The sequence below is a fragment of the Chiloscyllium plagiosum genome, chromosome 18, assembly GCF_004010195.1.
Source record: "Chiloscyllium plagiosum isolate BGI_BamShark_2017 chromosome 18, ASM401019v2, whole genome shotgun sequence".
Classification (NCBI taxonomy): Eukaryota; Metazoa; Chordata; class Chondrichthyes; order Orectolobiformes; family Hemiscylliidae; genus Chiloscyllium; species Chiloscyllium plagiosum.
Window position 1 is genome coordinate 41,998,677 of NC_057727.1, and position 17,322 is coordinate 42,015,998.

General features: G+C 39.2%; 1 protein-coding gene across 1 annotated transcript in view; it reads right to left on the reverse strand.

The window, feature by feature from the left end:
* The window catches only part of suclg2 (succinate-CoA ligase GDP-forming subunit beta), a 213,448-nt gene that overhangs the window by 30,394 nt on the left and 165,732 nt on the right, over window positions 1–17,322 (reverse strand). The window contains exon 9 of the mRNA XM_043708307.1: window positions 5,965–6,085. Within this exon, the coding sequence (XP_043564242.1) occupies window positions 5,965–6,085 (121 nt within the window). The remainder of the gene's footprint in view (window positions 1–5,964; window positions 6,086–17,322) is intronic.

Genomic DNA, 17,322 nt, shown 5'->3' on the forward strand with positions numbered 1-17,322 from the left:
TTGTTATAGAAACTTATGCAACGTTATTAGCTATGTAAAATGTAAGGTCCTTCCCCTTAGGAGTTTTCAATCTAGCAAAACTATCTTAGGATGTTATAGCACAAACAACTTGTTTAAGTTAACTAATATCTGTACATTGAATTTTAACTTCAGAATTTTAGGATATTGTTATCTGTGGATTCTTGAGTAATTATGAGACTACAAGCTTCTAATACTTGCGTGTGAATATTTATTCTATGAACCAATTCTGTATTACATTATAGTAATGACTCCCTTGTCATGGAATTCAAAGTCATTCAAAAATTATTATAAAATGATCATTCTACATGTATCATACACAGTCTTCAAATCCACCTGAAGAAACAATTAACTCAGCAAAGATATCAAGATTATATTTACAATCCAGTGTAATTTCATAATAGATTGATATATCTTTGTCTCAACTTTTCTTAAAGATAGAGGAAATCTTTTATTTTCAGATTTCTACTCTGTGGGGTCAAAACATAGTCGGTCTCCTACTGGCTCACAAACTTTATGTTCTAAAGTAATTTCTTACCATTGTCTGTAGTTCTAAAAAAAAACCTGCTATTGTTCATTGTTAGGTTATGAAAGGAAGAATTTTGCATAGCTCATAATAATCTTTTTAATCAGTCCAGTTTGCAGTAAACAACCTAACAGGTGTAAAGCTATTTGCACCTCCTATCTGCAATGCTATCTGAGAGCCTGTTCCTGGGAAAATTTCATATTGTCACACTACCTAGTTTTGCATTAAATTTAACACTTAAATTGCTGGATTAGTTTAGTGCTTTTCCTGACAACATTTTCATTTCAACCTTCTACTAAGTTAATTGATTGCTAACTGGACAACGTAGGAGGAAGACATTACATCGCTTTCATGTTAGAAAGGGGATTATCATAGAGTGGTTACACTACAGTTAGGTGTCAACTTCAATGGTATCACTCTCACTTCTGAGGCAGTAAGTTGCAGGTTCCAATTCAAATATAAGGCCTTGAGTATATAATCTGAGCTAACATTTTACTACAGTACTGAGGATGAGACTTTAATCTGAGGTCCCTTCTGCCTCTAAAGTTGATATAATAGATCTCTTGCCAATATTTTGAACAAGAAGGAATTCCTTTGGTGTCTTGGCTAATCCATTATAACCAAGAAATAACATTGCTTATTATTCCATTGTTATTTGTTAATGCACAAGTCTGCATCTCCTAAATTACAAGAACAATGACTTGTATTTGCATAGTCTCTTAATATAAGAAGCAGGATCTGCAAATCTTGACACTAAGCCCCAAAGAGACTTTTAAAAAAGTCGAGGTAGCTTTTAAGGATCCACATTAAAAGAAGGAAAGAGAAATGGAGAAAAAAGTAGTTTGGGGAGGAAATTGCAGCCTTTAAGGCTCAGGCAATTGAAGGAATGTCCGTGAATGGGAGAGTGATTGAAAACAGAATGTTGAAGAAGTTAGTATTAGAGAAGAGCAGATATCTCACAGTGTTGTCGGCTGAAGATTTTATAGATAGTGAGAGGTCAGGCCGTGGAGAGTTTTTAAGAGTTGAGCAGTTGCTGTTATGGGAATCAGTGTAGGTCAGTGAGCACAGGGGAGATATGCAAGCAGAAATTGGTACGATTAAGGTAAAACAAAAATACAGTTGCGTTTTGGATCACATCAAGTTTTTGGTATGCAGAATGAGAGAGATTGGCTGAGAATGCAGTGGAATATTAAACTAAAATGAAGGTATTGATGAGTGTTTCAACAACAGATCAGCTATGGTGTGACAGAGCAGTTATTTAGAAAGAAATTGGGCCTTGTTGATGAATTGAAGACATGACTGAAAGTTCAGCTTGAGACTAAATATGGCAGCAATGTTGTAAAAAATCTATTTCCATTTCAGCTCTTAGGGAGAGAGGTGATGTCCATTGCTTGGAAATGGCATGCATGGTGAAGCTCACAGATATGTGAAAACTCAGGTTATGGTTCAAAAACTGACACTGAGAAGTGCCATATAAATGAGCAAGAGAAGCAGGTCAACTTTAAATTCTTGGATGACGTAAGTGTCAATAGTAAAGACATAGCCAATACCAATTTTAAATCGACCATTTTTAAACATAGGTATAAAAGCTAAGAAGGTCATTGATAGGATATACTGTGACTTTGGCAATATCAACTTCAGACAGACCTGAAACTCAAGCAAATGCCAGATTAAAATATGGACAATCACAGCTACACATTAAGGATGAACAGTCAACCAGCCAGTTCTTCTTTCACATTGGACAATCAAGATATCAAAACTCAATGGGTGTTGGCCGAATACGAAACAGATCTTATCAACCTTTTGTTCTAGTGTGATGGCACCACCTCACAAACAAAGATTTTGGCTATATCAAACTCTCAAAATATGAACAATCTCAACATTGATTTACTGACTCTAACTCGTTTGGAACAGGAATTTGGACATGTAACAGATCACATAGAATCATAGAGATGTACAGCATGGAAACAGACCCTTCGGTCCAACCCGTCCATGCCGACCAGATATCCCAACCCAATCTAGTCCCACCTGCCAGCACCCGGACCATATCCCTCCAAACCCTTCATATTCATATACCCATCCAAATGCCTTTTAAATGTTGCAATTGTACCAGCCTCCACCACTTCCTCTGGCAGCTCATTCCATACATGTACCACTCTCTGTGTGAAAAAGTTGCCCCTTAGGTCTCTTTTATATCTTTCCCCTCTCACCCTAAACCTATGCCCTCTTGTTCTGGATTCCCCGATTCTAGGGAAAAGACTTTGTCTATTTATCCTGTCCATGCCCCTCATGATTTTGTAAAACTCTAAGGTCACCGCTCAACTCTGACGCTCCAGGGAAAACAGCCTGAGCCTGTTCCGCCTCTCCCTATAGCTCAAATCCTCCAACCCTGGCAACATCCTTGTAAATCTTTTCTGAACCCTTTTATAGTTTCACAACATCTTTCCGATAGGAAGGAGACCAGAACTGCATGCAATATTCCAACAGTGGCCTAACCAATGTCCTGTACAGCCATAACATGACCTCCCAACTCCTGGTACTCAATACTCGGACCAATAAAAGAAAGCATACCAAACGCCTTCTTCACTATCCTATCTACCTGCGGCTCCACTTTCAAGGAGCTATGAACCTGCACTCCAAGGTCTCTTTGTTCAGCAACACTTCCTAGGACCTTACAATTAAGTGTATAAGTCCTGCTAAGATTTGCTTTCCCAAAATGCAGCACCTCGTATTTATCTGAATTAAACTCCATCTGCCACTTCTTGGTTCATTGGCACGTCTTGTCAAGATCCTGTTGTAATCTGAGGTAACCCTCTTCGCTGTCCACTACACCTCCAATTTTGGTGTCATCTGCAAATTTACTAAATGTACTTCTTATGCTCACATCCAAATCATTTATGTAAATGACAAAAAGTAGCGAACCCAGCACTGATCCTTGTGGCATTGCACTGGTCACACGCTTCCAGTCTGAAAAACAACCCTCCGCCACCACCCTCTGTCTTCTATCTTAGAGCCAGTTCTGTATCAAAATGGCTAGTTCTCCCTGTACTCCATGAGATCTAACCTTGCTAACCAGTGTCCCATGGGGAACCTTGTCGAACGAATTACTGAAATCCATATAGATCACATCTACCGCTCTGCCCTCATCAATCCTTTTTGTTACTTCTTCAAAAAACTCAATCAAATTTGTGAGACATGATTTCCCACGTACAAAGCCATGTTGACTATCCCTAATCAGTCTCTGCCTTTCCAAATACATGTACATCCTGTCCCCCAGGATTCCCTCCAACAACTTGCCTACCACCGAAGTCAGGCTCACCGGTCTGTAGTTCCCTGGCTTGTCCTTACCACCCTTCTTAAACAGTAGCACCACGTTAGCCAACCTCCAGTCTTCCGGCACCTCACCTGTGACTATCGATTGATACAAATATCTCAGCAAGAGGCCCAGCAATCACTTCTCTAGCTTCCCACAGAGTTATAGGGTACACCTGATCAGGTCATGGGGATTTATTCACCTTTATGCATTTCAAGATATGCAGCACTTCCTCCTCTGTAAACTGGACATTTTGCAAGATGTCACCATGTATTTCCCTACATTCTATATCTTCCATATCCTATTCCACAGTGAATACTGATGCAAAATACTCATATAGTATCTCCCCCATTTTCTGCGGCTCCACATAAAGGCCGCCTTTCTGATCTTTGAGGGACCCTATTCTCTCCCTAGTTACAGTTTTGTCCTTAACGTATTTGTAAAACAGACCCATTTGTTTCCTTCTTTTATAAATAACAACGGAAGCTGTTCTGATACAGGTCCATCATGACAACTACCATCTGAAAAGCCCGTGAACGAGCTTCAAGGCACTGTTTTTCCCCTGACAAATGCTTTGAAGCCTACGTTTCTCTAGCAATTTATAATTTCATTTCAGACCTCCAAAATTCACAGTGTCTTTCTCTAAAACAGCATGTCATGAAAGTGACAGAAAGACTTTCCCTCAGTGTGTTCCAACTTAAAGTTTACGAGACCCAACCTCCTGGGTATTAAACTCCCAGAGGCCTCACAGGTTACTGAGATCTTCTGCTTGTACAAGAACTCCTCTACAGCATCAATTCATTTAACAAACGATGGGCCTGTTAGAATGACACTGAATCAATCTCACATTGTAAGCATACTGTTACTTTGTCTTTATTTAATCTTTAAATGTGTGATAATGTGCAAAAGATATTATATTTTTAAACCTCCCAGGCAAACGTATGATAAATGTATGATATGTATTCACACAAGTTTTCTGCTGGAACCATTTAAATTGGGACAAACTACATATAGGATAAGAAACAAATAGACATCCCACATAAAGAAACTGTTCTCATGGAGAAGAATAAAGCACCATACCAGAGATAGTCACATTGGAGCAGAAAGGGAAGCCATTGCATGTGATACTCTGGCTATGATGAGTAAGATAAGAATGAAACCAGATGAGTGAAATTTTACCCATCAGGATTACAGTGGAGAGGACCTTGAGGAGGATGCTCTGACACAAGCAGATGAAGGACAAAGAGGAATGATTTACCTTTGTCAAAGTCACATAAAATGGAATTTGTAACTTTGGTAGCAGCTGTTCTGATACTGTTGAAAAGTGAAAATCTAATTTGGAGGATTCAATCATGGAATTCTGTGAAAGATAGGCACAGCTTTGGGAAGCCACAACATGCTCAAATCCCTTGGAGAGAACATAGAGATGAGGCGGAAGAATTCACAGGAACAGTGGGGTTAAGGCATGAGAGGATTGTTTAAAGATGAGTGGGATAGTAACGAGAGAGAGAGAGAGAGAGAGAGAGAGACAGAGAGAGAGAGAGGCAGCCATTGGCAATATCAACTAAAATGGGAATCAGGGAGGAAAGCAGAGTAGTCAGGAATGAAAACTGAAAGAACTGCAGATTCTGTAAATCAGAAACAAAAACAGCAGTAGCTGAAAAATCTCAGCAGGTGTGGGAGCATCTGTAAAAAGAAATCAAAGTTAACATTTTGGGTCCATTGACCCAGTTCTAAGGAAGGGTCACTGGACCTGAAACATTAACTGATTGCTCTTCATTGATGCTCCCAGACCAGCTGAGCTTTTCCAACAACTTCTGTTTTTTCAGTCAGGTATGTCCAGTCTTCAAGGAGAAAGTGAGGTCTGCAGATGCTGGAGATCAGAGATGGAAATGTGTTGCTGGAACACATTTCCTGAAGAAGGGCTAATGCCCGAAACGTCGATTCTCCTGTTCCCTAGATGCTGCCTGACCTGCTGCGCTTTTCCAGCAACACATTTCCATGTCCAGTCTTCACCAGTATTTCACTCAATATAAAGGGATTTGGGATGTCCAGTACTCATAAAAGGCATCATAAAATTGCAAGTCTTTCTTTTTGAATTTCTTACCTTCAAGTCTCACAACCAATGGCACTTTCAGTTTAAGTTCACGGCATGCCTTCGTTATGCCCTGTGCTATTATTGCACAGTTGACTATTCCACCAAAAATGTTGACAAGAATTGCTTTAACCTGGGAAAAGAACAAAAGAAGCTTTAAGAAAACAAATGCATATTTTTGGGAATAGCATAACAAATTTAAATGACCTCGAATTAATAGGATGACAATCATGTTCTTCAAAATATTAACATCAAAATCAATAGAAACAAGAAAATGGTGAGCTACCATAAACTAGTGGAGGTATTCAGAAACCTAGAATACCCACTTCAGTATTGTGGCAAGGTGAGCAGATGGCAAGGTGCGAATGAATGCACAACTAAACAGACTTAATAAAGGTTTTTCTACAATTTCTTCAGAACAGAGTGAAACTGTTCTCAAGCATTACAAGATTTTACAGAACAGAATGAAGGCTTGGAATGAGGTGGCCATCTCTGTCCCAATTTGGAAAGTGTCTGGTACTTCGCACAACTGAGGAAAAGTTTGTTGAAAGTAGAAGCAGAGATGGTAGAGCTTATGGATAGATGGAAGTTGATACATCAGGATATAGTGGAAAGGCTGGGCTATTGTCACGACCAGGTCAAGAGGAGTGAATTGCTCCTCTCTTTCCAACCTTGAAATTTAAAATTTACTTTTTTATTTTGTTTTTAGCAGAAGGGTATACCTCCCTCCAATTAAATTTGGCTCACTAACTTTTACAGGAGCAGTAAGGATCTAATTGCAAGGTTTTCCTTAATTAGCAAACATCAGGTTTACTGCCGGAAGTAGAAGATACATTTCTGATTGGTCTGAGACATTCTAGTTGGGCAGTGAATGAAGGACCGCCTGAGTCACTTTTAAATTTGGCACCTGGACCTTAAACCCTGGAAGGCCTTATGGGGGTGAAAACTTGTCTGTTCACCCCTCTCTGTGTATCCAATCTCTTTGCATAAACGAATTGAAAACAATGTGATTATGCAAGAAAACATGTTCCAGCTTCCACTGTGGGTGTGCTGATGTCTAACACACTTGATACCACTCTTAGACTGCATAATCGAAGATTCAGTCAAAGGTCTGATATTGATAGTTGTGTTATATAGTTCTTACAACTTTGTTGCTCTTTAAATTCTATTTTTACCAGAGGTGTGAGCTACACTTAATTATCAAGATGGATAGGAAAGCGAAAATGCAGAAGTGTAGATCTGTTAAAATGAATGCTTTCAGCATCAGAAATACAGCACCTACTTAACTTGTGCTTGTGAAGAGAACTTAATCACTTTGAATGTATAAAATGTAAAGGTGTGTTATTACAAATCTCTTCCTACCTTTCCCAACATTGTACCTTAGTGAAGATAATGAATAAAATATTGCATTTTCCACTTTTAATACGAGTAAAGTATTTGAACTGCAAATCGGGTGGGGAGGAGAGGTGGTTTTGTGTATTGGCCCCTGTTGATCTTTGCAGATTTTATGTTGCTTGTAATTTTTGGAAGGCAAATGGCAGAAAGCAGAGTCTGCAAAACTAATTGAGAAAGACAGTGCAAAAACTGACATGAGCGAAAAATGACATGAGCATAAAACATTCCAACTCAAAAGGAGCAGGTTAATGTGGTAACAATCTATTTTAAATAATTCCTGCTGGTGGCCTTTTTAAACTAAAATCCAATCACAGAACATGCCAACAGCAACTACGAGTGAATGAAATTGGTGGTAATGGAAGAGGGGTGAAACAGATGTTTGAATGCTAGATTATAATTATTAAATATACGATAAAAACGTTTAGTTACACTGCAAAAGAACAAGTTTTAAACATAAAATATAAGTAGAGATCATAATTAGGCTCCAATCCAGTATTCCATATTTTTCACATTGCAAATAAATTACTTTATGGAGGCTATATAATATTGTCCAGCATTTGTGGTATTAATACAAATACTTCAAAACATTGGCTAAATTAGTTACATAACTTAATAGAGTATGCAGCCAAGATACTTTCACAAATAACTACACCTTTCACAGAAGTTCCAAGATATCCATAAAAATGTATTAAATTATTCAAGCAGTTAATATACCTGTGAAATTAATAATCAGTAGGTTTAATGGCAAAATTACTTTTCCTGGATTGTTAATCTAATCTGGGAAGGCAGGCTATGCTTAAAGTAAATCTCATCCCCCAGAAAAGTCCTGATGTGAAGTTAACCCGGCCTAATGGAACGTCAGCCTTCACTCTCTGATAGCTGTCTGTTTTGTCCACTCAACTAGTCTGAGACCATCCATCACAAAACTCTAGCTAATTTACAATCAACTTTAAGTCATTAAACTGGGTTTTAATGGCAAAAAGAAACAAAATCACTGTTGTTAGTTTAATTATTGCATTGTGGAGCCAGATTTCACACAATGACCAATAAACACACAATCTGAGTCTTGAAAATATTGTAAATATTATACCTCACAATACTGTATTCAAGTCACGGATTGTTCTTACCTTGGTTTTTCAAGAAAAGGACAAGTAGAAACACTTGAACCTCTATAAAATGGAAATATCTAGTGACGTAATTTTTGTGGACATTTTCCTTTTCCAAATTAACTCAAAGAAAGTTAATGGAAGCTAATAAATCCAGTTAGACAATTTGTTAAGGACAAGTAACAATCTTTTGTTGTTAATTATATCTTCAAAAGTAGAACACTGAAAATCAGACATTACAAAGTCATGTACGAACAGGAATAATTTGGATGCAGAGCACAACCATTTCAAAATCAAAATAGATGAGTTAAAAGCTCAATGAAGTATACAAAAATAAATCTGCAAGCGAAGAAGATTGTTAATTGTATTTAATGAGTATCATGTAGTTGAGGGATCTTGAAAGCTTGTCCTTTGTTATAAAATCTAGTATTGATGCTGGTCACCATAAGGTCTTCTAATAACTCCCAAATCTTACTTTCAGCAGTAAACAGTCAAAGGTGAATAATAGATCGATCCTATATCATGGGAAAGTTGATTGTGACAACAAGCTAATATAATTGCACATATCCCAAACGTTTCTTTCCAAGCTTATGCTCACTGGTCTTTGTGGTTCCACCAACTTCCCTTGAGTTAATTTGGAAGAGGAAAATATCTTTAAAAATTGATGCCATTAGGTATTTCTGTTGTTATTTTGAATCATTGGAGTTGAATATCAATAAGCATTTGATATTCAGAATTCAGGGATAGGAACATAAAGCAGTTGTTTAAAAGGAAATCAAGACGACTAACACCCCCCCTCCCCCCCAAAATTGTGATGTGAAATGACAGTTGCATTTGTTAATCAAACATACTGCTTCTTTCAAAATTCTTTTGATTTGCGAGAAAAAAATGACTTCCATGACAAATTGTGTTATACCCTCTTATTAAAAACCATGTCCTTTTTGTAAATAAATGCAAATCATTTGTGATAATGCATCAAGAAAAGAAACCAATCTTATTTTCTAAAGAAAACCAATTGTACCTAATTTTCATTGCTAGCTTTTAAGACTGGCACTGAATAAATCCAAGAAATCCAATATATTATGACTATTAATCATAATTTCCATTAACTTTCCACAACTCTTATTAGAAGTAAAAACCAAAAGAACTGCAAATGCTGTAAATCAGAAACAAAGACAGAAATTGCTGGAAAAGCTCAGCAGGTCTGACAGCCAGATCTGCTAAGCTTTTCCAGCAATTTCTGTCTTTGTTTCTTACTAGAAGTAGTATATTTTGGAAGTATCCTTGCCCCACCCCAGTCTTCAACAAATAAACTGTCATCAAGTAAATTATTTGCACAGTTAAGTGATCTGCCACCAGAATATATTTGTTAAGTTAAAGTATTTATCAAGCTGTGTGTGAAAGCTATTTTAGCAACCCAAGTTCCATTAACTAAAATCACTTCACAATCTAAACTGTTATATCAAACTATATAAGCACTAGTCAAAATTGTCATAAAATATATCAAAGAACCATCTAGCCTCATTTTTCAGTGAGTTTCATTTTATTTGTAGCAATGTTGTAAAGCACATCATAAATTTAATTGTTATAAGAAAGAATATGCTCTGCATTTGACAATCTCAATCAGATAAATTCAGTTCCAGTTGCATTCAATGTCTTCCCACCTTCCCATTGCTTCTTGTAAGCGGATTTTCAAAAGTGTCTTCAACATGAAGACATTACCATTTAATATTTTAACAATCAGAGAGAAAGCTCTGGCATTCCATTTTCAATAATAATAATCCCACGCACCAATATCTTTTGACTATGTGGTGTTATCCCAGTTTTCAGTGGTTTAGCTACTGAAGACTGTTCAGCAGATATCTCTAACTGCCATTGGAAGCAAGTTAAAAATTACACGAGCAAACAAGTATTCAGAGGCTTAGATGCTTGAAACCAAATGAATTTTCACCTTAAAAGTCCTAGTTATTGGACACTGTCCAAATTCAGCTAGGTCTATGGATATTGTTTGCATTCTGCTGTCCCTAATCAGATTTTGATAGATTGCAACATTAAAGTTATAGACAACCACTTACCAGTGCTAATAATGGAATTAGGAAAAAGGAATGTATGTTAGCTTGGAGGAAGAGCAAAGACACATCAACTAACTGCAACATTTCCAATTCAAGCTCAGCTTCCAGCGTGAACTGCGGGACTGCTGCGCACTCTGCTTCACAGAAACCTGACTCAACCCATCCATTCCCGACTGCGCACTTCAGGCTGATGGTTTTTCTATCCATCGTATGGACTGTACAGTGTCCTCGGTTAAGATAAAGAGTGGAGATGTTTGCTTTTTAATCAACAACTTGTGGTGCACTGACATTGCAACCCTGGGCAGCCATTGCTCCCCAAACCTTGAATTCCTCACCATCAAATGTCGCCCCTTCTATCTACCATGGGAAGTTACCGCTGCTATACTAACTGCTGTGTACATACCACCACAAGCAAAGGTTGAGGAAGCTCTGGATGTGCTGTACTCCACCACTAACACTCCGAGGCCCTGTTTATTGTAACTGGTGACTTCAATCAAATCAATCTAAGGAAGGTTTTGCCCAAGTACCACCAGAACATTACCAGCCCCACCAGGGCCTGAACATTTTAGAACACTGCTACACCACTGTGAACGATGCCTACCCCTCCATCGCCTGCCCTCATTTGAGGAACTCCGGCCACAATGCCGTTTCTCTTCTCCCGGCTTACAGGCAAAAGCTCAAGCAGGAGACCCCTTCGTGGATACAGGTCCAGTACTGGTCAATGGAAGCAGAGGATCAACTCCAGTGCTGTCTGGAATCGGTTGATTGGGCCATGGTCAAACAGTCCGCAGGTACCTTGGACAAGTATGCCACCACTGTCACAGACTTTAGCAACAAGTGTGTGGAGGACTGCATACTGAGGAAGTCAATTCAGGTGTTCCCCACCAGGAAACCCTGGATGAACCAGGACATACAGAACCTGCTAAAAACCAGGCATTAGGCCTTCAGATCAGGAGACCCAATCAAATATAAGGTATCCAAGTATGACCTTTGCAGAGCCGTTAAGACAGCCAAGGACCAATACTGATCCAAACTAGAGACCCAGACAGACACCCAGTGACTATGGCATGGACTGAAAGGCATTACAGGTTCTAAAAAAAGACAGTGCAAGATAGCAGATGGCGACATAGCCCTCCCACATTGTCTTAATGCCTTCTATGCTCGCTTTGATCAGAAATTCAGCGGAGAGTTAACACCTGTACTGACAAGTCCTGATGAACCTATCCCAACAGTCACTGCATCAGAGTTCAGATCAGTTTTCCTTCGTGTGAATCCAAGGAAAACGATAGGACCAGATGGAGTACCAGGCCATGCACTCAGAGCATATGCAAATCAACAGGCAGAGGTCTTCTCGGACATCTTCAGCTTCTCCCTTCAGCAGGCCACTTTCCCTGCCTGTTTCAAGAGGGCCAACATCATCACTATGCTAATGAAGGCTCATGCAGTATGTCTGGCTCATACAGCCCAGTGGCCCTAACTTCGATGATCATGAAGTGCTTTGAAAGGCAGGTCATGGAAAAATGGTGCACTGAGAACAACCTAGCTGTCAGTGCCGGCAAAACCAAGGAACTCATTATTGACTTTTGGTGGGATGTTACCCATGTCCCCCTACACATTAACAGCACAGAGGTGGAACAAGTGGAAAGTGTCAAGCTGCTGGGAGTGGTCATCCACAACAAGCTTTCTTGGACTCTTCATGTGGATGCACTGGTTACAAAGGCCCAACAATGTCTCTTCTTCCTCAGATAGCGGAGGAAATTTGGCATGACGGTGAATACCCTTGCCAACTTTTATAGGTGCGCCATTGAGAGCATTCTGTCTGGATGTATCACTACCTGGTATGGCAACTGTACCATTCAAGATCAGAGATGGTAACAGAGAGGGGTGAACTCGGCCCAGACAATCACAAAGGCCAACCTCCCATCTATAGAATCCATCTACCAGGCCCGCTGTCAAGGAAAGGCCGCCAGCATTCTCACAGATCTATCCCACCCTGGAAATGCTTTTCTACAACCTCTACCATCGGGGAGGAGGTACAGAAGCCTGAACACACACACCAGCCGGTTTGTAACAGTTTCTACCCTACGGTTGTTAGAATACTGAATGGATTTACAAACTCTTAACATTCGCCTGTACCTGTGTTTTTGTTTTTGCCACTGTTTACCTCTTATTTACTTATCCATGCTATTTAACTCTGTGATCTGCCTGTATTGCTTGCAAGACAAAGCTTTTCACTGGAGGAAATTTGGCATGACGGTGAATACCCTTGCCAACTTTTATGGGTGCGCCATTGAGAGCATTCTGTCTGGATGTATCACTACCTGATATGGCAACTGTACCATTCAAGATCAGAGATGGTAACAGAGAGTGGTGAACTCGGCCCAGACAATCACAAAGGCCAACCTCCCATCTATAGAATCCATCTACCAGGCCCGCTGTCAAGGAAAGGCCGCCAGCATTCTTAAAGATCTATCCTACCCTGGCAATGCTTTTCTACAACCTCTACCATCAGGGAGGAGGTACAGAAGCCTGAACACACACACCAGCCGGTTTGTAACAGTTTCTACCCTACGGTTGTTAGAGTACTGAATGGATTTACAAACTCTTAACATTCGCCTGTACCTGTGTTTTTGTTTTTGCCACTGTTTACCTCTTATTTACTTATCCATGCTATTTAACTCTGTGATCTGCCTGTATTGCTTGCAAGACAAAGCTTTTCACTGTGCCTCGGTACACGTGACAATAAATTCAATTCAATTCAAGCATAAAATTTGCTGGACAATACTGTACTATTACTGAAAAAATAAAGTATTTTGGAAAAGTATTTCTATTAATAAGCAAGAATTTTAATAGATGTCACCAGTACTTTGTTCTGTTCGTTTTATTTTACTGCTTTTTAATTAGAATTAATTTTTCAATCCAAATATTTATACAAGGTGGCCATGAAAATTAGCCATCCAAGCAGAATCTTATACCTAAGATTATACATAACAGTGTATTAAAAGTGATGAATGTGCCTACAATACTATATTATAAAAATAGCTAACTGGGAGTAAAATACTTTGGAGGCTCCCTAAAGGTGTGATAGGTACTGTATACCGTAAATGCAAATCACTGAGTACATAACTTAATCATTGTAAAGTTGGTTAAGATTTTATTATTTTTGTGGCAAAAATAAATTCAAGAGTTGAAGCAAATGCTTCATGAATTTCAGTACCTGTCAACTTTAATACTAAACGAGTGTATTTTGAAATTGATTTTAAAGAGCATAGAATTGCAAAAAAAACTTAGAACACTGAAGTGGTTTTGATTATCCACTAGAGGGCAGGGCTGTTCACAACTGTTCCACAGCTAAATTAGCTTGCTCCAGTCAAAATCATACTCAATCTCCTGTGCTACTTTAAACATGCAAAATACAACTAAAGAAGTCTTGAGGGAACTTTTGAAAGCAATTATTGAGTTAAGTAACACACACACAAGATTAAATAAGTAAATAATTAGCAGGATAGAAGTAGTCACCAATCATAAAACCAAAAATCATAATAGCTTTTCTCAGCAAGGCGAAGGGTGGTGAAGATCACTGGACAGCTAAAGAGTGATCAAGGGCAAAAAGGGAGGAAAAACACAAACCTCCGTTCCCTAATGTCTAAAGGAGACATTAGTGGGAGGGGAGAGAGAGAGAGATTATGCAAAGAACAAATGATGATAGGGAAATGGATGAGAAAAAGAACACAGACCAGGAGAGGAAAGAGGAGGGGAAAGAGTGTGAATTTATTCCAGTTTGAATACCCATCCAGTTGCTTGACCGAAATAGTCAAAGTTTATATATGTACAGAGTTAGCACAAACTACGAGTGGAGTTTTGCGGTCCAGAGCTAACTTGCTGAACCAGAAGATCCCTTGTGCGCTACAAACTTAGATTTATTACTCGACTGATTTACAACAGAATAGGCCATTTATGTTGTTGTCAAAAAGAGTACAAAGTAACTTCCAAAATAAATAAGTTACCAGTAGTGCTGCTTGAAGTAATGTATGTTGTAAAAGATAGTAGATACTGATCTGTGCCTTTGACAGCAACCAATGTTTGTTATTAGATACCCAGGTGACTGGAAAGGGTGAAAGACTTTACAAAGCTTTACAACTGCTGTACTTTACAGACTTTCTCCAAGAAGTGTTTCCTTTTTGTGATATTTAACAAAAATATTAATAAAGCTTGCAGATGTGTAGCTATCGAAACATGGATCAATTGAAGACCATCTCCAGTAAGAGAGAATCTAACCCTTGACAATCAATAGTATTATCTGGGAGTTACTTTGACCAGAAACTCAACTGGACTCACATCAAAAATATTGTGACTACAAGAGCAAGTCAAAGGCTAGGAATACTGCAGTGAATAAATCACCTCCTGATTCCTAAAATCTTGTCCTCCATGCACAAGGCACAAGTCAGGAAGATGGAATACTCCCCACTTGCCTGGACAGGTACAGCTCCAACGACAGTTAAGAAGCTTGACACCATCCAGGATAAAACAGTTTGCTTGATTCACACTACTTCCATAACCAACCACTCCCTCCACGACTGACACTCAGTACATACTACTATCCACAACATGCATTGACAAATTCACCAAAGATCCTGAGACAGTATTTTCCAAACTCATGACCACTTCCAACTCAAAGGACAAGGGTGCCAGATCCAAGCCACTCACCATTCCGATTTGGAAATATATTGTCATTCCTTCACTGTCACTGGGCCAAAATCCTACAATTCTCCCCCTGATAGCATTGTCTGTCTACCTACAGCACATGGACTACAGCAGCTGACAAAGCAGCTCACCACCATCTTTTTGCAAGAACAAAGAGGGCTGTTTGTGTTCCACGAGTGTATAACAAAAACCTCATTAAACGTCACTGGGAAAGTCATTTCAACTTGACACACTTAAAAAAAACACTCACAAAACACATTTAACATGAGCACCTGCCACAACAATGTTAGACCGATATAGCACATAACTTGTAAGAGTTTTTGCACTGATGGGATTTTAAAAAAAGTATTAATATCACATCCTTCATGATTTCAGAACACCCAAAAGTATTTTATAGCTAATGAAGTAACTTCTGTGGTGTAGTCACTGTTGTATTCTACAAAACGTGCAAGTCAGTTTGCACACAAATTGAAACACAAGGAGAACCTGATAGTCTTCTTTAGTGATGCTGATTGTGGGTTAAACATTGGCAAGACTACTTGCTTTAAGCACATATTGTTCCTAATTGCATCTTGGTCCAGAGTTAAAAGAAACGTGAATAATGTGACTCGTATTGTTAAAAGGGAAAAATGCACGATGCACAAGGAATTATTTTGGGGCCTTACTATAATTCCATATCTTAGCAAAAACTAGATTTAGAGGGATCCCATGAAAGTAATATCTACTTGAGCTTACAACGTTATTGAAATTGAAGTCAATAGCATGGGTTAGTAAGCTCATGAATTCGATGAATATAGATTCAGTCAATTCATGTTGTACTGAGCAGTCATACATGGAATAGTGCTTAAAAGGACATTGCTTCTTAATGCCCTGGGCATCTCATATGTCTGACCCTCCAGTGAGCCATGAGGACAAATACAGTCATATGTATCACCAGAGAGTTCCACCCTTTCACAAGTCCAATAATTGCCTCATCAATTTGTTCTCAAGTATGGCTGTGGTGCTGTGCAGTAACAGGTCCTTCGAAAATTTGGAAACATTATTAAGTGTGCGTTTTGTTGGTCTAGTCATGTTTGTTTAGTCTGACTATTCTAATCCTTTTGATGGATTTACATTTGTATAGATCAGCGTTTGGCCTGAGATTATGAAATGCTAAGTCATTCATGTTGGAGGTTAAAAGTCGGTCATAGAGTCATAGAGATGTACAGCATGGAAACAGACTCTTCGGTCCAACCTGTCCATGCCAACCAGATATCCCAACCCAATCTAGTCCCACCTGCCAGCACCCAGCCCATATCCCTCCAAACCCATCCTATTCATTTACCCATCCAAATGCCTCTTAAATGTTGCAATTGTATCTGCCTCCACCACATCCTCTGGCAGCTGATTCCATACACGTTCCACCCTCTGCGTGAAAAAGTTGCCCCTTAGGTCTCTTTTATATCTTTCCCATCTCACCCTAAACCTATGCCCTCTATAGTTCTGGACTCCCTGTCCCCAGGGAAAAGATTTTGTCTATTTATCCTATCCATGCCCCTCATGATTTTGTAAACCTCTATAACATCACCCCTCAGCCTCCGACGCTTCAGGGAAAACAGCCCCAGCCTGTTCAGCCGCTCCCTGTAACTCAGATCCTCCAACTCTGGCAACATCCTTGTAAATCTTTTCTGAACCCTTTCAAGTTTCACAACATCTTTCCAATAGGAAGGAGACTAGAATTGCACGCAATATTCCAGCAGTGACCTAACCAATGTCCTGAACAGCCGCAGCACGACCTCCCAATTCCTATACTCAATACTCTGACCAATAAAGGAAAGCATACCAAACACCTTCTTCACTATCTTATCTACCTGCAACTCCACTTTCAAGGAGCTATGAACCTGCACTCCAAGGTCTCTTTGTTCAGCAACATTCCCTAGGACCTTACCATTAAGTGTATAAGTCCTGCTAAGATTTACTTTCCCAAAATGCAACAACTCGCATTTATCTAAATTAAACTCCATCGGCCACTTCTCAGACCATTGGCCCATCCAGTTAAGATCCGGTTGTAATCTGAGGTAACCTTCTTCGCTGTCCACTACACCTCCAATTTT